This window comes from Amblyraja radiata, chromosome 39 (assembly GCF_010909765.2).
Source record: "Amblyraja radiata isolate CabotCenter1 chromosome 39, sAmbRad1.1.pri, whole genome shotgun sequence".
In the NCBI taxonomy this organism is placed as follows: domain Eukaryota; kingdom Metazoa; phylum Chordata; class Chondrichthyes; order Rajiformes; family Rajidae; genus Amblyraja; species Amblyraja radiata.
This window is the reverse complement of record NC_045994.1, coordinates 16,411,391-16,432,727: the sequence shown is the minus strand read 5'-3', so window position 1 is coordinate 16,432,727 and position 21,337 is coordinate 16,411,391. Positions and strand designations below refer to the sequence as shown.

Genomic DNA, 21,337 nt, shown 5'->3' with positions numbered 1-21,337 from the left:
TCATGAGCCTATCTAAATGTTGTTATACCTGCCCCGACTACCTCCTCTGGCAGTTCGTTCAATATACCCTCCACCCTCTTTGTGAAAAGGTTGCCCCTCAGGTTCCTATTAAAGTAGCAGCTGTGTTCCTGAGGGACAATATTGTCTGCCTACTGCAGGGACTTATATAAAACTTTTTTTCCCCTTATGCTGTTTAAACCCAAGACAGCTTTTTTTCTGCTTGTCAACTTCAAAAGCAACTTTAAAGTGGATTTTGAGTTCCTGATCGCATCATAAATAATATAAATGGTGTTCCCCAATACATCACTCGGGTTATATCCAATTTATGTAATGGCGACACAATTTACAGCAGAAGAACCTGTACGAGGAACTATGTCCACTCATCACCCCGTCTGCACCATATGTGTAAAGGGCCTGTCCCATTTGGGCGTCATTTGCACGTCACGCAGTTGGCGAGCGAAGATTTTGTGAATCCCAAAATCCTGGGGCGCCGCGCGTGACCTTGCGTCACTGCCTACACAACCACGTCTCACCACGCGCCATAATGCACGCCATGCGCGCGTAACGACCCGGACGTGACGCGTAAATGACGCGTAAATGACACCCAAGTGAGACAGGCCCTTAACACTCTGCCAACTCTCTCTGTGTCTGAACAGGGACAATCCTTCCGAGAGGCTCGGCAACCAAAAGAACGGAGTTAAAGACATCCAGAAGCACAAGTAAGTGGCGTGGAAGAGGTTTAGAGATACAGTGCAGAAACAGGCCCTTCGGCCCATCGGGTCCGTGCCGACCAGCGATCCCCGCACACTACCACAAGCCTACACTCACTAGGGACAATTTACACTTATACCAAGTATACAAATTAACCTACAAACCTGCACATCTTTGGAGTGTGGGAGGAAGCCAAAGATCTCGGAGAAAACCCACGCAGGTCACGGGGAGAACGTACAAACTCCGTACAGACAGCACCCGTAGTCGGGATCAAACCCAGGCACCCACCCCTCTCTATGTAATAAAATGGTACACTCTGTACAACAATTGTCTGTTTCTTGTGTTCCAGGTGGTTTGAAGGCTTCAACTTTGACGGTCTCAGGAAAGGAACACTCACTCCACCTATTCTTCAAAGTGTAAGCGACCTCACATTTTCTAGATTATGCATCACATTATTCTTAGAGATGCAGTGTGGTAAACAGGCCAGTCGGCCCACCGTGTCCGTGCCGACCCCTGATCCCCGCACACTAACACTATCCTACACCCACTAGGGACAATTTACACTTACACCAAGCCAATTAATCTACAAACCTGCACGCCTTTGGAGTGTGGGAGGAAACCGAAGATCTCGGAGAAAACCTACGCAGGTCACGGGGAGAACGTACAAACTCCGTACAGACAGCACCCATTGTCGGGATCGAACCCGGGTCTGTAAGTCACTGTAAGGCAGCAACTCTACCGCTGCGCCACCATGATGTGAACATTTCTATTTGATCTAATAGGGGGCTCCAGCAACCCTGGATTCTCATATCCACATCCCTTCTCCATGTGTGTTTCCCCTGGGTGCTTCAGGGGTTTCCTCCTACCTCCCACCTCCGGGTTTGTGGGCTAACTGTTCTCTAGTGTGTAGAGGAATGGATGTAAAAGTGGGATAACGCAACCATTGTGAACGAGTGTTCGATGGTCAACAAAGAACTCAATGGACCAAAGAGATTTTTTCCATGCTGTATCTCCAAACTAACCTCTAAACCTCCACATTGAAGGGTCAGTTATTCTGAACCATGATTCGGCCCGCTAAATCCACCATCAATCGCACCAAGTTCAATGTTATCCCTCACTCTCATCCACTCTCTGCACACGAGGGGCAATTTACAAAAGCCCGCACATCTTTCTCGGCGATCGCCCGCGCGGTCACAGGGAGAACATATAGGCTCCGCCTAGACAGCACCTGTAGTCAGGATCGAACCCATGTCTTTGGCGCTGTGAGGGAAAGGACAGATGACGTTTTGGGGCTGATTCATTCGATGGACACCTCTAAAAGTTGAACATATTCTATGTCGCTCTTCTTGGGACGACAGATGGCACAATGGGCTAAGTGTTCGGCTGGCAACCGGAAGGTAGCCGGTTCGAATCCCGCTTGGAGTGCATACTGTCGTTGTGTCCTTGGGCAAGACACTTCACCCACCTTTGCCTGTGTGTGAATGTGTGTGAGTGATTGGTGGTGGTCGGAGGTGGCCGTAGGCGCAGATTGGCAGCCACGCTTCCGTCAGTCTGCCCCAAGGCAGCTGTGGCTACAGAAGTAGCTTACCACCACCGAGTGTGACTGAGGAGTGAATGAATAATGCGATGTAAAGCGCCTTGAGTATTAGAAAGGCGCTATATAAATCCCATCCATTATAGGGAGATGCTAACTGCATTTTGTTGTCTCTGTACTGTACACTGCACAATGACAATAACATTTGAATCTGAATCTGAACAAAGAAAAGTGTTGGAGGAATTCAGATGGTCAGGCAACGTCTGTGGAGGGAATAGACACTGAAGGAGGAGGAGAACTTCTTCATAGTTCAGTCTGAAGAAGAGTCCTGACCCGAATTGTCGTCTGTCCAATTCCCTCCACAGATGCTGCCTGACCCGCAGAGTTCCTCCAGCTCTTTGTTTCTTGCTCACGATTCCAGCGTCTGCGGTCTCTTGTGTCTCGATAAATGTGTGTGTGTCTGTCCTTTCCAGGTGAACGGGCCCCTGGACTCCAGCAACTTCGATACCTTCCCCCAGGACACAGAGGAGGAACCTCCGGACGAGAACTCGGGCTGGGATGTCGACTTTTAATTCCGTCCCCTGCTCTCTGAACCCGGTGTACCGTGGATACAGGGAGCGAAAGATGGGAACAATTCAGAGGAGCAGACACAAGACTCAAAGTCTGTAATGCAGAGTCAACTTGGACAACACGATGTCTGTAAAGAGAAAGAATATAATCTGCAGCTAGGATAGGTGCAAGTTAAAACTGTATGGCTGCATGTAAATAAAGGGAAAGACCACAGGTAGGCCGAGTGCTAGATATTTAAAGGTGCTCCTATTTATTTCATTGGGAAAACTCTCTTATTAGCATTGAATCTGAATCAGTAAGGCCTGTTTTGGGGTGTTATTAGTGTTCTTGAGACTTCAACAAGGCAGATACGAATTACAGAAACGTAGAACTGTACAGTACAAGAACAGGCCCTACAGCAGGCAATGTCTGGGATGAACATGATGCCAAGTTACACTAGTCTCCCCTGCCTGAACATGGCCCCTATCCCTCCTTTCTTGGCAATCCACCTACCTGTCTAAAAGTCTCTTAAATCTAAAGGGCCTGTCCCACTTGCCGATTTTTTAGGCGACTGTCGGCATCATTGACTGACGCATCAGGTCACCGAAAAAGTCGCGGCGTGATGCACTGTGACAACGTATTGACGAGCGGCCTCTCCTCAAGTGTCGCAACTGTTTTTTTTGTCGCTGCTGGATTTTGAAATGTTCAAAATCTTTTGGCAACCCAGATCCGGCAGTTGCCGAAAAAAGATCGGCAAGTGGGACAGGCCCTTGAGTGACCTCAGTGAGGGCAACTGCAGACTCGGTGAACCTGCAAATCGGGATGTTCATAAGTCATAGGAGCAAAATTAGGCCATTTGGCCCATCGAGTCTACTCCAACATTTAATCATGGCTGATCTACCTTTCCCTCTCAACATTCTCCTGCCTTCTCCCCCGTAACCTTTGCATTTTGTTATTTTATTGCAGATTTCGGACCTCTGCAGTTTTTTGGCTTTTAAAATCAAAACCAAGCTGGAGTGTGTTGGGTGCAAGGTCACAAGTCAGCAGGGTGTAGCCAGTGGGGGTAGGGTTGCTGCCTCACAGCGCCCGGGACCCTGGTTCAATCCTCACCTCGGGTGCTGTCTGCGTGGAGTTTACACGTTCTCCCTGTGACCACGTGGGTTTTCTCCAGGTGCTTCGGTTTCCACCCACATTCCAAAGACGTGCGGGTTTGCAGGTTAATTGGCTTCTGCAAAGCGTCCCTAGTGTGTAGGATAGAACTGGTGTACGGGTGGTCACTGGTCGGCCTGGACATGGTGGGCCAGTGGGCACGTTGTCACTCTGTATCTCTTAACAAAACTAAAACTCCACTCCCTTCTGGACTTTACAATAGCTGGCACATATAAATTTGGCTCTTGTAAAACTAATTCATTTCTCATTGTGTACCCGATCTTCTCACTATACTGGGAACATCAGAACATTGTGTTTCTCTCGCCACAGAGGCTGCCTGACCTGCTGAGTGTTTCCAGCATATTCTAACTTTTTACTATATAAATGTACTAAAAATGTTCAGCATCTGTGGTTTTTATTTCAACAATTTATTTTTTAACAGGCTTTGGATTTTGTAGAGGCCTTCCTTCTTGGTGTAGATGCAGGAAAGCTGTTCCCAATGTTGGGCGAGTCCAGAACCAGGGGACCACAGTCTTAGAATAAAGGGGAGGCCATTTAAGACATTTGTGAAAAAACTTTTTCACCCAGAGAGTTGTGAATCTGTGGAATTCCCTGCCCCAGAGGGCAGTGGAGGCCAAGTCACTGGATGGATTTAAGAGAGAGTTAGATAGAGCTCTAGGGGCTAGTGGAGTCAAGGGATATGGGGAGAAGGCAGGCTTATTGATTGGGGACGATCAGCCATGATCACAATGAATGGCGGTGCTGGCTCAAAGGGCCGAATGGCCTACTCCTGCACCTATTTTCTATGTTTCTATGTAAAATTACTGCAAATGTTTACGCTCAATCGAGCAGTCAAAAGTCCACAACAAATTAACAGTTAATCATCAGAATAATTTCGCAGCTCAGTAACTACCGAGTAATTCCTGCATTACCCGATTAACCATTTCCATTTTAGACATGAAATCTAACTTTATCCAGTTTAGATTAGACAATAGGTGTTGGAGTAGGCCATTCGGCCCTTCGAGCCAGCACCGCCATTCAATGTGACCATGGCTGATCATCCCCAATCAGTACCCCCTTCCTGCCTTCTCCCCATATCCCCTGACTCCGCTATCTTTAAGAGCCCTATCTAGTTCTCTCTCTTGAAAGCATCCAGAGAACCAGCCTCAATCCTGGGACCTCCTCTGGACCCTTCCCAGAGCCAGCACATCCTATATGTGGCTACCTTCTGCCAACTGGGGGGTTCATTGCTACAGCTGTGTGTACAGCACTGGGCTGCAAGAACTGCATGTGACTACCTGCAGCACCAGTGCATGGTTTGACCATCTCCCAGCCCTGGCAGAGGCAGCGGTGCAGCTCGGCGACAGAATGACTCACGGAGCCTCCAACAGGACAACGACCAAGAAAGTCAATTACTTCTTTTTATTTTACTTTCAATGTTTAATACACGACAGTGATTCAAAAATGGTCATGGAGCACTTCACCACATACGGACGGGGGGGGAGGGGGAGGGGGGAGGATAAATCATTGGCTGTAATTATAGCGTTTGATTGAAAGCTGACGTTTTGGGGAGATAATTCAGAATGAGAATATCGGCATGATACAGCCCCCAGATGCTGTTGAGAGGGAAACCGGTCCAGTCCCAAGGGACTGCGATCCATGCTTACCGTTGACAGTCGATGAGTGAGCTCAGCAGAATAAAAATCCAACAATATGGCCAAATATCCTCATAATTCTTCAGTGCCTTTTGTCTGTGGAGGGGTCGTTTTCTCGAGAGATTTTTAGTGTGATAGCAGCTAACCCGAGGTTGCTTTGATTCTCTTCGCAAATTATGCTTCCAGCTCAAAGCCCAGACCCACCTTGTGACCACCTGCGTGAATGTTCTTTGCATCGATCAGCCCAGAGAGTGTCAACTTCACACCTGTGGCGGGAGGGAGGGAGGGAGGGGAGGGAAAGGGTGGGTCAGCAGGTATAGACAATAGGCAATAGGTGCACGAGTAGGCTATTCGGCCCTTCGAGCCAGCACCACCATTCAATGTGATCATGGCTGATCATCCCCAATCAGTACCCCGTTCCTGCCTTCTCCCCATATCCCCTGACAACACAGGACAGTTCAGCGCAGGAGGAGGCCCTTCGGCCCATCAGGTTTGTGCCAGACATGATGCCATGTTCTCCTCTGCCTGCATGTGGTCCGCATCCCTCTATTCCCCACACCTCCACGCGCCCTATAATGGCCCTTCACGTCGCACACCCACATTCTCCAAAGACCCCTTCATGCGACTAATAGCTCTGCGGGCAACACAGTTGGGCAGCTTATAGAGCTGCTGTCTCACTGCGGCAGAAACCCAGGTTCGATCCCCGTGTGCTCTCTGTGTGGAGTTTGCACGTTCTCTCTGTGACTGCGTGGGTTTACTCCGGTTGCTCCGTTTTCCTCACACATCCCAAAGACGTGCAGTTTCGTCCGTTAATTGGCCCTCTGTAAATTGCCCTTAGTGTTTAGTGGGATAACTAGTGTGAACAAGTGATCAATGTTAAGCATGGACTCAGTGGGCCGAAGGGCCTGTCTCCATGCTGTACTTCTAAAATTAAAACCCGGGCTCGATCCTCGGGTGCTGTCTGTGTGGAGTTTGCACATTCCCCCTGGTTTCCTCCCACATCCCAAAGACATGCGGATTTGTAGGAAAGTTTGGTCTGTGTATTAGCTTCTAGTGTGTAGGGAGTAGATGAAAATGTAGGATAACATAGAACTGGTGTGAATGGGAGATTCAGTGGGCCGAAGGTCATAGGAGAAGAATTAGGTCATTCGGCCAATCAAGTTTCCTCCGCCTTACAACCAGAAGGAGGAAGCCCACGCGGTCACAGGGAGAAGGTATAAACTCCACTCCAGGCCGTATCAACCACACCCCTTTCCTCTGTCCGAACTGCACGAACTGAGACCATTGTCGCCAGAACAGAGCACAGATCACAGAGCTACATTACTAATGAAAGATATTTCAAACTGAACGAGCTAAGAGGGGAAGGTATACAAACCTGGTCGGAGGGTGTGAGTGTATCCCAGTCCAATCAGGGTGGAGTTGTTCACTTTGGCCTGAAACACAGCAAATAAGTATTCAAACAAATGGGGAAAACAACCATGGTGAGAGGGGGCGAGGGGCAGAGGGAGGGAGAGGGGGGAAGTGAGTGGAAGACTGTGGGAGAGGGGGAGGGGGGGAGGGGGAGGGGGGAGGGGGAGGGGAGGGGGAGGGGGAGGGGGAGGGGGAGGGGGAGGGGGAGGGGGAGGGGGAGGGGGAGGGGGAGAGGGAGAGGGGGAGTGAGACTATTATCAGGAAAACAAATTTCCCTTGATGTAATTTTCCTTTTATTTTTGTATATTTTTAAATCACCATTTAATTTTACCACTCCACTATTAAACCTCGAATCACTGAATTATATAATTCTAGGCAGCCATTCCTTCCATTATCCTTAACCTTCTCTTTGAAAGATTACTAAATTACTCTCTCCACCTAGAATTTGTCCATAATTGTACATATTCTCCCACACGCAGTAGAGAACCCACTTTAAAGTTGGAACCAACACTTTGTTCTCAGTCTCTGTTCTGATACGAGGTTAATCCATTTTGGGGATATAAATGTCCACCAAGGTTACTCACTGATACGTAGGCGTCCTGGTCTATCTGGTACTTGGTGGCAATTCCAAAGCGAGTGTTGTTGCTGCCAGCTGTCCAGGCAAGGCTGACTGCAGTCTCCACCTTGTCGTTCACCTTCTGGTAAATGGAGCCGCCAAACTCAGCGCCGTCATTCCTGAGACACAAAGTGGAGGAAAGGAATTCTAATTGAGCAGCACCATCGCATTAGCAGCAGTGGAGAAGCAGTTCCAGATGTCTAAAGGGCCTGTCCCACTTACCCCATTTTTTTCGCCGACTTGCCGGCACTCGTCATAGTTGCAGAAGGTCGCCGAAAATTTTCAGAGTGTTGAAAATCCAACGGCGCCCAGAAAAAGGTACGACTCTTTGGGTGACTACTCACCACCAAACATGTCGACAAGTGACACCTGTATGGTCGTGAGTGACAAAGAGTCGTACCTTTTTCTGGTAGCCGCTGGATGGATTTTAAACACTTTGAACATTTTCGGCGACCTGCTGGGACTATGACGGGTGCCGGCAAGTCGGCGAAAAAAATGGCGTAAGTGGGACAGGCCCTTAACATATCTTTAGTCTCCTAAGTGGGCCTGTCCCACTTCGATGCAACTACAGGCGACTAGTTTGGAGTGTGGGAGATTGAGCAGATTAAATGACATGTTCTTCTTGAACGCAAGGTTCAGCAGAGAAACTGAGCTGTGAATGCAAGCGCCCTCCATTCTCAGGTGTACTTACACGTGTGTATGCAACTGGAAATCGCCAGCCCGGTACCCCAAGGAGAAGTTGCTCTGTGCCAGCTTGGACTTGGCAGTGTCGAAGGCCATTTGGTGGCCGATGATCCAGCCTTCGTACCCAAAAACTGCCGCACTGTAGATGGTGGGGCCGACGAAGTCAAAGTCAACATCACAACCCAAGTTAATGTAGTCTCGCTTGTAGGCGGTCTTCAGCTTTCCACTTTTCTTTCTGCAGGCAAAGCACAAATCCAGATTCATTTAGTTTAGTTTAGTTTAGAGATACAGCGCGGAAACAGGCCCTTCGGCCCACCGGGTCCGAGCCGACCAGCAATCCCCGCACATCAACATTATCCTACACCCACTAGGGACAATTTATACATTTACCAAGCCAATTAACCTACAAACCTGCACGTCTTTGGAGTGTGGGAGGAAACCGAAGATCTCGGAGAAAACCCACGCAGGTCACGGGGAGAAGGTACAAACTCTGTACAGACAGCACCCGTAGTCGGAAACGAACCCGGATCTCCAGTGGTGTATTCGCAGTCACGGTGGCGCAGCGGTAGAGTTGTTGCCGTACAGCGAATACAACGCCGGAGACCCGGGTTCAATCCCGACTACGGGTGCTGTCTGTACGGAGTTTGCACGTTCTCCCCATGACCTGCGTGGGTTTTCTCCGAGATCTTCGGTTTCCTCCCACACTCCAAAGACGTGCAGGTTTGTAGGTTAATTGGCTTGGTAAATGTAAAAATTGTCCCTAGTGGGTGTAGGATAATGTTGATGTGCGGGGATTGCTGGTCGGCTCGGACCCGGTGGGCCGAAGGGCCTGTTTCTGCCCTGTATCTCTAAAACTAAAAATGATTCCTATTGTATCATAGCACTGGTGCGAATGAAAAGCACTCCATAGATGCTGTCTCACCCGCTGAGTTTCTCCAGCATTTATGTCTAGCTTCTTAACCAAGGAAGCAAGATTCATGTTGTAAACTATTCCCCCTGCGGGCCCCCCCCCCCCCCCCCCACATTAAGCAGATAGTACGACCTTTACCCTGTGTTTGGTACAAATGTGGTGTCAAACGTCAACTTCAGTCCTTTAGCAAGCTGTGGAGAAAGGAAACGGGAATTAGGTTTTATTTTTGGAAACAGCAAAACACAAAGTGCTGGAGGAACTCAGCGAGCCACCCAGCAAGTCACACAGTATCTGTGAGGCACTGACAGACAAAGTTTCGTGTCGGGACCCTTCTTCATGCTGATTGTAGTGGAGGGGAGAAAGCTGAAGAGACAAAACCTGGCAAGTGATAGATGGTACACAAAATTGCTGGGGAAACTCAGCGGGTGCAGCAGCATCTATGGAGCGATGATAGATCCAGTGATAGATCTATCCAGTGATAGATGGATCGAGCTGAGGGGATGGGGGGGGGGGGGGTGGGGGGTTCGATCCTGATACAGTGTGATGTCTGTGTGAATGAGCAGTCGATGGCCAGCATGGATTCGGTGGACCGCAGGGTCTGTTTCCAAGCCGTATCTTTCAACAGACAATGTTAGTGACACGATTTACCCACCCACGCCAATTGTCTTCAGGTCAGGGACTGTGAATGCAAACATGCAGTCCAGTCAACATCAGTAATTGTAATCAGGCAAGGCTAGCTCGACATATCCTGTGGGGTACATCAGACAGCACTGCATCCAAATGATCAAGATTTAAAAGGAATTTGCTTGAATTGCCTGGAGCTCATTTTAATCTTGGGTCGATTCAGCTAACACTGCACAAGACTATTTACATTTAACACCATGTTAATAATTCAAGTTTTCTTTATGCTAATATTTACTTTCTCCCATTCTTGGAATGCATGTGTTTGTTCTACAGACCTTATCTTCAAGACTGATCTCAGCAGCCATAGTGTTCTCTGTAGTCCACTTCTCAGTGAAGGTGATGCCGTAGTCCTTCATTTTATACTTAGTTTCCAGGCTGCCTGTAGCTTTGCCCGAGTCAGTGTTTGAAGTCCCAGAGGTAGTAAACTCCTAAAAGAGAAAACATTTCAAAACCTTCCTACCCACTGCTGGGGCCAATAGATTTGTAGTGTAGATCTATCATGTTAGTTTCTGACATGGTAAAATACAACTCATTTTAATTCCATTATTTATTCCACAATTTTGTTACAGGAAATTAAAGACCGCAGAAGTAGGAATCAGGTTTTCAATAAAGAGCGGCTAACACACAGCAAGTTTACTTGGCAGGGATCTTATGCCCAGCTCCATACGCATCAACTCTTCCAGTCACTTGCTCAATTGGCTATTTGTCACATCAAGTGCATCAAGTGTAGTGGGCAGGGAAGGGGGGGGGTACACGGCACACGTGAAGGGTGAACAAAGAGCCTGTGAACAGACGCAGAGAAACGATGGTGCAGTTACGCAGCTAGTAAAGCTGCCGTTTCATGGCGCCAGAGTCCCGGGTTCGATGCTGACCGCTGACACTGTCTGTGTGGAGTTTGTACGTTCTCCCTGTAACCACATGGGTTTCCTCGCACATCCCAAAAACGTCGGGATTTGTAGGTTAATTGTCCTCTGTAAATTCCCCCATGTAGGGAGAGGAGATGAACGTGAGATAACATAGAACTAGATGGGCCAAATGGCCTGTTTCCATGCTGTAACCTAAAATTATTTCCTCAGCTAGGAAGTCCAGACCAAGGAAGAAATAACAAACTTATAGCTGGACAACAATACTAAATACTAACACAGGCTAAATACTAAACAATTTAATCAGTTTCACATCAAATTCCCATAAACCTCTCGAATATCCAATACAACCCGCATAATAATCTGGGAATTATGGCCTGGAGACCTGATAACAATTTGTTATATTTCGTCTCTGTACACCTTGCTGCCTCAGCTCAGCCTGGGAATATCAGGCCACAAATATACAGCATAGAACACTGGCACCTGAGCAGGGCAAGCAGCAGGGCAGGGAGGCAACACCATCAGCAGAAATAAATCAAACATTCTTCACATCCAGGCACTGTGTTAATCAAATGTCAAAAGGGGAAGGCAGGGAGGAGAAGGTGAGAGAACACATATGGATTCAGCAACACTTTCTTACCATCTGAGTGCAGAATCCAGCACACACAATCAGGCAGCAAGAGGAAAGCAAAGAGGGGAAAAGTATGTTAGAATTTGTCTGCAAGATCAAGTGTGACCAATATACTGGCAGACACAGACGGCAGAGTGAAAGTCACCAATTCCCATCCAGATAGTTCCACCTATCCTTAGAATGCAGTGGTGACAGCACTGAAAGTTGTGGTTGGACTCAATAACCAAACAGCTTATTGGGAAAGGCTTGTAAATGAATTGAGAGTATGAAACAGAGAACATCAGGAAAGGCATCTGCAGAAGACCAATTCACAAAGTTTACTGAGGTTCATTCAGGTTCAGTTAATGGAGAAACTAAAGCTTGATGCAAATTAACCCTGGCTCAGATCATTTGCTCCAAATGTAACAATGTTAATACACAAATATTAAAAGGGTCTCACAAATGCCAGCATATAATAATCATACCTCTCTCAATCACTTCCTTCCTAGGACATTCTCAAAGCTGTTTTCTGATCAGCTCGAGATTTGTACAGTTGTGATCTGAAATAATTCTAATTATTCCCATTTCCCGGCAGGCATTGTTGCCTTTCCCTATCACCTGACAGCATATTGTGAAAGGCTGTCCATTTTACTATCAGAAACAGACGTCCCAACTTAGTGCTTTTCTATAACACTCACCACTCCACTCGATGATTTGGTCTTGAGATCCAGCTTCACCAAACCGAACCCTAATGAAAGAGAACAAGGAAACTTTAGTGTGGGCAGCACTACAACCTGTCCTGTGGCAATGAATGAATTCTGCTTTCACAGACAATACTGTGTAATGTCTGTGACCCCTTGGTCAGATACTCCGCCACTTCAACCTGGACTTCCACTGTTACGCCGATGACACCCAGATCTACCTCGGCACCAAATCCCCCCACAACCCCCCCCTCTCCCATATCAACTCCTGTTTGTCAGCTATAAAAACCTGGATGCAACATAACTTCCTCAAACTCAACAGCGATAAGACAGAATTCCTCCTCATAGGCTCCAAATCCACACTCAGCAAAATCAATAACCCCACTCTCACCATCGACGGCACCACTGTCTCCCCATCTCCCCAGGCCCGCAACCTTGGCGTGATCTTTGATTCTACCCTCTCCCTTGAGCCTCACATCCGCCATGTCATTAAAACCTCCTTCTTTCATCTCCGCAACATCGCCAAACTCAGACCCTCTCTCACACCTCCCGCTGCTGAAAGACTCATCCATGCCTTTATCTCCTCCCGACTGGACTATTGCAACTCACTTCTCCTTGGCATCAGCTCCACCTACATCAACCGACTCCAACTGGTCCAGAATGCAACCGCCCGACTCATCACCCACACCAAATCCTGGCATCACATCACTCCAGTCCTCAAACAACTTCACTGGCTTCCCATCTCCCACCGGATCACCTACAAAATCCTGATCCTCACCTACAAAGCCCTCCACCATCTGGCCCCCCCATATCTCACTGACCTCCTCTCCCCCTACCAACCCTCACGGTCCCTCAGATCCATATCAGCCGGTCTCCTCTCCATCCACAAGTCCAACCTCCGCAGTTTTGGGGACAGAGCCTTCTCCAGGGCAGCTCCCAGGCTCTGGAACTCCCTCCCCCAACTGATCCGCAATTCCGTGTCCCTCACCATCTTCCAGTCCCGCCTCAAGACCCATCTCTTCACCTCTGCCTATCCTTAGCCCCACGTCCCCCTCCCTTTTCATCTGTGCTTGAATTGCCTCATATTGTGTTTTGAATTGAATTCTGTCTTTACTTTGTGTACTAGTCATGTCTCTACTATTTATTTCATTCCCCTTACATGTTTTTCCTCTACATGCTAAATTTTTGTAAGGTGTCCTTGAGACTCTTGAAAGGCGCCCATAAATAAAATTTATTATTATTATTACTGAGTCAATATTGTCCATAAGTTAGAATATGCTCATAAAATGTCTCACTACAGTGACCACACCTCCACATGTTGTGGCGAAGGGCATCAAAATCACACATGATTAATGAGAAAGAACAATCACCAAAAGTGGAGACAGGGAGGGGAAAGTAATCTGGTTTAGTTTAGAGATACAGTGTGGAAACATGCCCTTTTGCCCACCAAGTCCGCACCAATCTGCACTCCCGCAGACTACTTCTATCCAACACACTAGGGACAAAGTTACGGAAGGCAATTAACCTACAAACCTGCACTTCAGGAGTGCGGGAGGAAACTGGAGCACCCGGAGTAAACCCAATCGCTCACAGGGAGAACGTACAAACTCCAGATAGACAACAACCGGGTCTCTGGCACTGTAAGGCAGCAACTTTTGAATTTAATATCATGTGAGTTTAGTCACATTTAGGGGAGTCCATGAATCAAGCTTTTGTAAACCAGGTAGATAAAAATGCTGGAGAAACTCCGCGGGTGAGGCAGCATCTATGGAGCGAAGGAATAGGTGACGTTTGACTGGTACTGCTGATATTGCACAGGGCTTCGGAGCAAAATGCTGAATATTTCTAACTACAAGGAAATACCAAAAATTCCAGGAATTAAATTAAATCCAACATTGTTTGAAATATAAAAAACCCTGAACCATTGTACTTAAAGGTAAAAGTGTATGTGTCGAGGGTGGGGTTCCATGACAAGTACATAAGTGGTGGTATTAAGGAGTACTTGCATCTAATTATCACTCCATCAAAAAGAAAGCTCTACCACGCCTCCACTTCCTCAGAGGTTTCAGGAGAGTCGACAGGTGGCCGAGTACTCTATCGAACTTCTACAGGTGTATGGTGGAGAGCACACTGCCTGGCTGCATCACAGACTCGTTCAGTAACTTGAACGCCAAGGATCAACGGAGGCTGCAGAGGGTGGTGGATACTGCCCGGCATTGACCCTCCCACCATAGAAGGAATCTACAGAAGAAGAACAGCTACCTCCCATCAACAAGGTTTTTGAACCACTGTGTACCAACGTCTGTGGAATTCTCTGCCTCAGAGGGCAGTGGAGGCCGGTTCTCTGGATACTTTCAGGAGAGAGCTAGATAGGGCTCTTAAAGATAGCGGAGTCAGGGGATATGGGGAGAAGGCAGGAACGGGGTACTGATTGGGGATGATCAGCCATGATCACATTGAATAGTGGTGCGGACTCGAAGGGCCGAATGGCCTCTACTCCTGCACCTATTGTCTATTGTCTATAACGTAACTCAGGTCAAGACCTTTCTTGATTCTGAAGTTGTCTTTGTCCCCGCATATACAGTGCCCTCCATAATGTTTGGGACAAAGACCCATCATTTATTTATTTACCTCTGTATTCCACAATTTGAGATTTGGAAATTGTTGTGCCCTGAAATGGGGGGGACTATGTATAAACACAGCTGTAATTTCAAAGGTAGACAAAAGTGCTGGAGAAACTCAGCGGGTGCAGCAGCATCTAAGGAGCGAAGGAAATAGGCAACGTTTTGGGCCGAAACCCTTGAATAAAAATGGCCGTTAATAAAATCTGACCATGTGTACTTTAACCACATGTGATTTTTTCTATTACAAATTGTGGAATACAGAGGCAAATAAATAAATGATGGGCCTTTGTCCCAAACATTATGGAGGGCACTGTATTAAGTTTGGAATGTAATATTGTGGTGGTCAGCTATTGTTTCCATGGCTGCAATGCTTATATCCAAATAATAATGCTTCACAATTCACACTGACAGCAGCCTACACTCAGTTAAAACCCAGGATTCACCATGTCAAGGTTTAATTAAATTCTTGCACCACTTGGGCTCTCCCATTTATTTCTCCTCAGCTCACATCAGTTACAAATCTCTGCAAAAGCGGATGCCAGTGGATTTACTCGTGAATTATTTGATAGCAGTCAAATCGACTCGTACACCAAGTTTCACTCTCAGGGGCTCTTTGCAAAAAATAGCTGCTGTTACTATATAAAGAGCTATTGCATCAGATCCATTGGCACCAGCAAGAATCAATGACATACACTGGACTGCCTCACGTGGCCATAAATGAATGTGAAGTATTTTCCGAGTGCTTCTGCTCATATCAATCAGTGCCAGGCTCACCCTCCATTCCAGATCTGTGCACGTGCTTCCCCTTCACAAAAAACTCCGTAACTGCGCTTAGAATCAAACCGTCGCGGGGAATACAGAGGGAGCAAGTCCCAGTAAGGCTGAGAAATCACCCCAGTCTGGCCAGTAATGCAGGCATTTCCCCCCCCCCACCTCCCCCTCCCCTCCCCTCCCCTCTCCCCTCCCTCCCCCTCCCCTCCCCCCTCCCTCCCCCTCCCCCACCCAACAATAACCAGTATGGAAGACATCAGATGCTTCACTACTTGGTACTGCTTGAAATTTTGGAGAAACCAGCAGCACCTCTCCACACAGGCCCCCAACCCACCACCTCCCCTCACCCCTCCCCAGCTTAACCTTTTGAACAAAGAACAAGTGGCAGTGCACGCCCAGGCAAAGAGGGACTTGCAGTGGCTTCATTGTGATCACAAGCTATTGTTAATTGTGGTTAATCCATTGTGGAGAACACAGGCAGCTTCCACTTTCTCTCTGCATTTCGGGAGGGCAGGGTTGCAAATAAAGGCCCACTGACACTTCATTACAGGAAATATTGAGATCATTTGAAAATCATTGGCAAAAGAGAAGGAAAACCACTGCCACAAATGCACAGAATACATGTCAATAGACAATAGGTGCAGGAGTAGAGGCCATTCGGACCTTTGAGCCAGCACCGCCATTCATTGTGATCATGGCTGATCATCCACAATCAGTACCCCGTTCCTGCCTTCTCGTCATATCCCTTGACTCCGTTATCTTTAAGAGCTCTATCTAACTCTCTCTTGAAAGCATCTAGAGAATTGGCCTCCACTGCCTTCTGAGGCAGAGAATTCCACAGATTCACAATTCTCTGGGTGAAAACTTTTTCCTCATCTAAATGGCCTACCCCTTATTCTTAAACTGTGACCCCTGGTTCTGGACTCCCCCAACATCAGGAACATGTTTCCTGCCTCTAGTGTGTCCAATCCCTTAATAATCTTTTATGTTTCAATAAGATACCCTCTCATCCTTCTAAATTCCAGAGTGTACAAGCCCAGCCGCTCCACTCTATCAACATATGTCAGTCCCGCCATCCTGGGAATTAACCTCGTGAACTTACACTACACTCCCTCAATAGCAAGAATGTCCTTCCTCAAATTTGGAGACCAAAAGTGAACTAGGAACTGAACTAGGAACAGATCACAGGAAATCGGCTGATTCATCACGTTGCCTTCTATTCCAGGACACCACATATGATTACAAATTAAACTGAAAAGGCCCACAAAAACAACAGGCAAATCAATTTTTGATGGTATTTTTTAAAAATCCCAATTTACTTGAAGAGGATTAGGTTTATTATAATCACATGTACCAAAGTACAGTGAAAGGCTTTGTTTTCTACAGATGTTCCACAGTGCTGGAGTGACTCTGCGGGTCAAGCAGCATCTCTAGAGAAAATGGATGGGTAATATTTCGGGCTGGGATTCAGTCTGAAGAACAGTCTGAAGAAGGGCCCCGACCCAAAACAGCACCCATCCCTTTTTTCTCCGAGATGCTGCCTGTCCCGCTGAGTTACTCCGGCACTTTGTGTCTATCTTCAGTATATACCAGCATCTGCAGTTCTATCTACACAGCTTTGTTTTCCATACTATCCAATCAAATCAGGTAATATTATACATTAATACAATCAAGCCAGAATCAAGAACAATAGATGAAATAGATTTGAGTAGAGTGATTGTATTGGATGGTAGCAGATCCTCCTGTGGCTGTAAATACCTTTGTCCTGTCCACAAGGGGTGTGAATCCTACTATACAATCATAAATCTCTCTTTTGCACAGGGGTAGCAGAAGAATACAGGTTCAATTCCAACTCTTGTCATTTGAACGCACAATGCTTGTGAAGTTTTAGAACGGGGATGAGGAGGAATTTCTTTCGTCGGAATGGTGGAGAATCTGTGGAATTCATTGCCCCAGACAGCTGTCGAGGCCAAGTCATTGGGTATTTTTAAAGTGAAAATTGACAGATTCCAGATTAGTTAGGGTGTCAAAGGTTATGGGGAGAAGGCAGGAGAATGGGGTTGGTAGGGAGAGATAGATCAGCCGCGATTGAAAAGCAGAGTAGACTCGACGGGCTAAATGGCCTAATTCTGCTCCAATGACTTATGAACAATCTGGGTTGATACTACAACACATAAGCGAGGAAGTGTGTCACAGCTGGACGTGGGTGTAAATATGTGCAATAGATGCTGATTTACAAAAACACTGGATTAGTACGTTGGGCAGGAGTGCATTACCATACAAATATAACATATCCACCATTACTGCAACAGTAATCACAACGTGTTTATTAGATGTGAGGCATTTGTACATTCAAACATTATTTAAAAATATATACAATTATATTCTTTGCAGAAATGAGGCGAGGTGCAATGACAATCTCCAATCAATTTGCAAAGGCATTTATAACTCAACTCTTATCCAACCTTTGGAACAGTTCTGACGTCACTCAGATAAAAAAGATACTGACCATATCCTTTGTTGAAGAGATCCCTGCTGGATTTCCCAAGATCTGCGTATGAAGGTGGCACAAACATCCTGCCATTGGAAAGGAGATAAAACCATTTAACAGAAACTCAACACATACTCAGACTTAATGTCTTACTCTTCCAAAATCCAGGACCCATGTTTGTTGGCGAGTTTGTCATTTGCCATAATAGGTTCCAGAGTTCAAATTAAACAAACTTTAACCAGTTTCCACCCAGTGACCAAGTGATTGTACTGAGGCACTATTAGCTGCTTTAGTTTAGATCCAGTGTGTCAGGGACTGACACTGGCTGCTTTAAACGGTGTGAGCCTCTTCAGCATCTTTCATGATTAGAAAGAAAAGATAACTAGTAAGATTCCACCATGGAAAAAAAGATAGGATGTGTGAATGAATGTTCCAAGGGGAGGAAAATGAATGAGACAATTGAATGATTTTTGATTGATTGCTTGAAAGATACAACACAGAAACAGGCCCTTCGGCCCACCTAGTCCATACTGACCACCCATTCACACTAATTCTATATTTCCCTACTTTTGCATCAACCTACATTCTAGGGGCAATTTACGCAGAGGCCAATAAAACCTACAAACTCACACATCTTGGGAATGTGGGGGGGGGGGGGTAGATACCAGAGCCCACCGTAGGAAATCCGCGCAGTCACAGGGAGATTGGTGCAGATTCCAAGCAGGCAATTCCTGAGGTTATGTTCAAACCTGGGTCTCTGGCAATGCGAGGCAGCAGCTCTACCTGCTGCGCCACTGTGCCACCGAATACCAATCTTCAGGCCGCGCACTTTCGAACCTTATACTCATTCCTCCTTGCGACAACAGGGAGGAACAATGTATAGCAGACTCCAGTACGAAAATAATAATCAGTTCAGTCTTTCTCTCCTAATCAATTTTACATTCAGGCTACAATTTCACTCATGTCAATTGTGTATATTTTATAAAACATAAGAACAGATCCTGTCTAACCAACCTGATTGATTTTTCAGAGGAAACAAACAAATATATTGATGAGGGCAGACGAGATATGGTTTACATGGACATCAGTGAGGCCTTTGACAAGGTTCCACATTGGAGGAGGGTCTAACAGGGCATTGATGAACAGGGGGCATTGAAGTCCAGGAACCCTTGAGGGTGTCAGTGTAAGTATAAAATGTGGTTAAGGCAGCATATGGGATACTGGGGTGTAGGAAGGAACTGCAGATGCTGGTTTACACAGAAGGTAGACACAAAATGCTGGAGTAACTCAGCGGGACAGGCAGCATCTGTGGACCGGTGGCGTTTCGGTTCGAGACCCATCTTCAGAAACGTCACCCATTTCTTCTATCCAGAGATGCTGTCAGTCCCTATGATTTACTCCAGCTTTTTGTTTCTATCTATATGGGCTGCTGGGCTTTATCAGGCAAAAAACAGAGGAAGTTACATTCTAATTTATAAAACTTGTATAGGCCTCAACTGGACTGAATAATAATTAACAAATTCATAATAATTAGAGAACAAAACCCAATCTACTGGACCTCAATATATACATGAATAAAATATCAGAATGCTGTCTGGATTAAAGGGCATTAGCTCTGTGGAGAGGTTGGACAATTTTGGATTGTTTTTGGGGGGAGGAGGGGGGACAGGGAGGGGGTATGGGGGATTGGGTGGGAAGAGGAATAGGAAAGGGGTGAATGGATGGGGGGGAATGGAGAGGAAGGGGGGTGAATAGATGGGGAATGGGGAGGGGGAAGTAATGGGGTAATGGGGCGGGGGAGGGGGGAATGGGGAGGCAGATGGGGGAATGGGGGAGGCAGATGGGGGAATGGGGGAGGCAGATGGGGGAATGGGGGATCTGGATCTGGATGTGGAACGCTGAAAAGGTTTAGGTGGAGGCTCACTCAGCACTGGACAATTTTTTTATTTTTTTTAACCAGGCCAATTAACCTACAAAGCTGCACGTCTTTGGAGTGTCACGGGGAGAACGTGCAGACTCCGTACAGACAGCACCCGTAGTCAGACTCGAACCCGGGTCTCTGGCGCTGCATTCTGCTGTAAGGCAGCAACTCTACCGCTGTTCCACCGTGCCTGCCATGGAGTGGAGGGGGGGGGGGGGGATGGAGGGGAGGGGTCGATGGGAAAGGATGGAGGGGGGGAATGGGGTCGGTGGGAAAGGGGGGGGGGGATGGAGGGGAGGGGTCGGTGAGAAAGGGGGGGGGGAGATGGAGTTGAGGGGTCGGTGGGAAAGAGGGGGAGGGGGGGAATGGAGGGGAGGGGGGGTGGGAAAGGGGGGGGGGAGATGGAGTTGAGGGGTCGGTGGGAAAGGGGGGGGGGGAGATGGAGAGGGGGGGGGTGGAGGGGAGGGGTCGGTGAGAAAGGGGGGGGAGGGGGGGTGGGAAAGGGGAGGGGGGGTGGAGAGGGGGGGTGGAGGGGAGGGGTCGGTGAGAAAGGGGGGGAGGGGGGGGGTGGGAAAGGGGAGGGGGGTGGAGAGGGGGGGGGTGGGGTCGGTGGGAAAGGGGAGGGATGGAGGGGTGGGGTCGGTGGGAAAGGGGAGGGATGGAGGGGTGGGGTCGGTGGGAAAGGGGAGGGGGGTGGAGAGGGGGGGATGGAGGGGAGGGGTCAGTGAGAAAGGGGGGGGAGGGGGGGATGGGTCGGTGGGAAAGGGGGGGAGGGAGTGGGAAAGGGGAGGGGGGGTGGAGAGGGGGGGATGGAGGGGAGGGGTCAGTGAGAAAGGGGGGGGATGGAGGGGAGGGGTCAGTGAGAAAGGGGGGGAGGTGACGATGTCCACATCCTGCCCCAAGGGCCCAGCACCAGCCCCCAGCCCTGTCAGACAAGACCAGACCAGGCCCGACACACGATCGCCTCACCGCGCCCCAGCCACCCGAGCCCGGGATCTCCCCTGTCCCCGGTCCCCGCGCCCTGTCACCTGTCACCTGGCGTCTCCGCTCCGACCGACCTAAACCCGCTGCTGCTGAGGACAAGGTGAAGGAGACAGCCCGCTACTCCGCGCCTGCGCCGTCGAGTGAAGTGCCGGCACCGCGCCTGCGCCGTCGAGTGACGTGCCGGCACCGCGCCTGCGCCGTCGAGTGAAGTGCCGGCACAGCGCCTGCGCCGTCGAGTGAAGTGCCGGCACCGTGCCTGCGCCGTCGAGTGACGTGCCGGCACCGCGCCTGCGCTGTCGAGTGAAGTGCCGGCACCGCGCCTGCGCCGTCGAGTGAAATGCCGGCACTGTCGGGGGGTGTGAGTGGGCGGACGGCACCCCGCGCAGGCGCACTCGGCCTTATCCTCTCCCTGGCTCCTCACCTCCATCCATCAGTGCAGAGTGACCTAGGTACCTCCTGCCACTGAGTAT

At 48.3% G+C, this 21,337-nt stretch overlaps 2 protein-coding genes across 7 annotated transcripts in view; one reads left to right on the top strand and one right to left on the bottom strand.

Annotated features, from left to right (window-relative positions):
* LOC116967215 (cGMP-dependent protein kinase 1-like) overlaps positions 1-3,903 on the top strand; it is a 35,145-nt gene extending 31,242 nt beyond the window's left edge. The window contains exons 16-18 of the mRNA XM_033013651.1: positions 657-719; positions 1,061-1,127; positions 2,719-3,903. Of these exons, the coding sequence (XP_032869542.1) occupies positions 657-719; positions 1,061-1,127; positions 2,719-2,817 (229 nt within the window). The 3' untranslated portion in view covers positions 2,818-3,903. The remainder of the gene's footprint in view (positions 1-656; positions 720-1,060; positions 1,128-2,718) is intronic.
* Positions 3,904-5,350: 1,447 nt separating this feature from the next.
* vdac3 (voltage dependent anion channel 3) lies at positions 5,351-21,045 on the bottom strand. Of its 6 annotated transcripts, none has more exons than XM_033013682.1 (10): positions 20,919-21,045; positions 17,981-18,048; positions 12,074-12,123; positions 11,406-11,408; positions 10,178-10,330; positions 9,357-9,409; positions 8,316-8,543; positions 7,593-7,743; positions 6,974-7,031; positions 5,351-5,864 (listed from the first exon to the last, which is right to left on the bottom strand). In XM_033013682.1, exons 2-10 carry the CDS (start codon positions 18,045-18,047, stop codon positions 5,773-5,775), a joined length of 855 nt encoding a protein of 284 aa, XP_032869573.1. In that variant the 5' UTR covers position 18,048; positions 20,919-21,045; the 3' UTR covers positions 5,351-5,772. The 6 variants fall into 6 exon arrangements, with proteins under 6 accessions (XP_032869573.1, XP_032869575.1, XP_032869574.1 ...); XM_033013684.1 differs by having other exon boundaries at positions 20,912-21,022; XM_033013683.1 differs by having other exon boundaries at positions 20,905-21,020.
* Between the last annotated feature and the right edge of the window lie 292 nt (positions 21,046-21,337).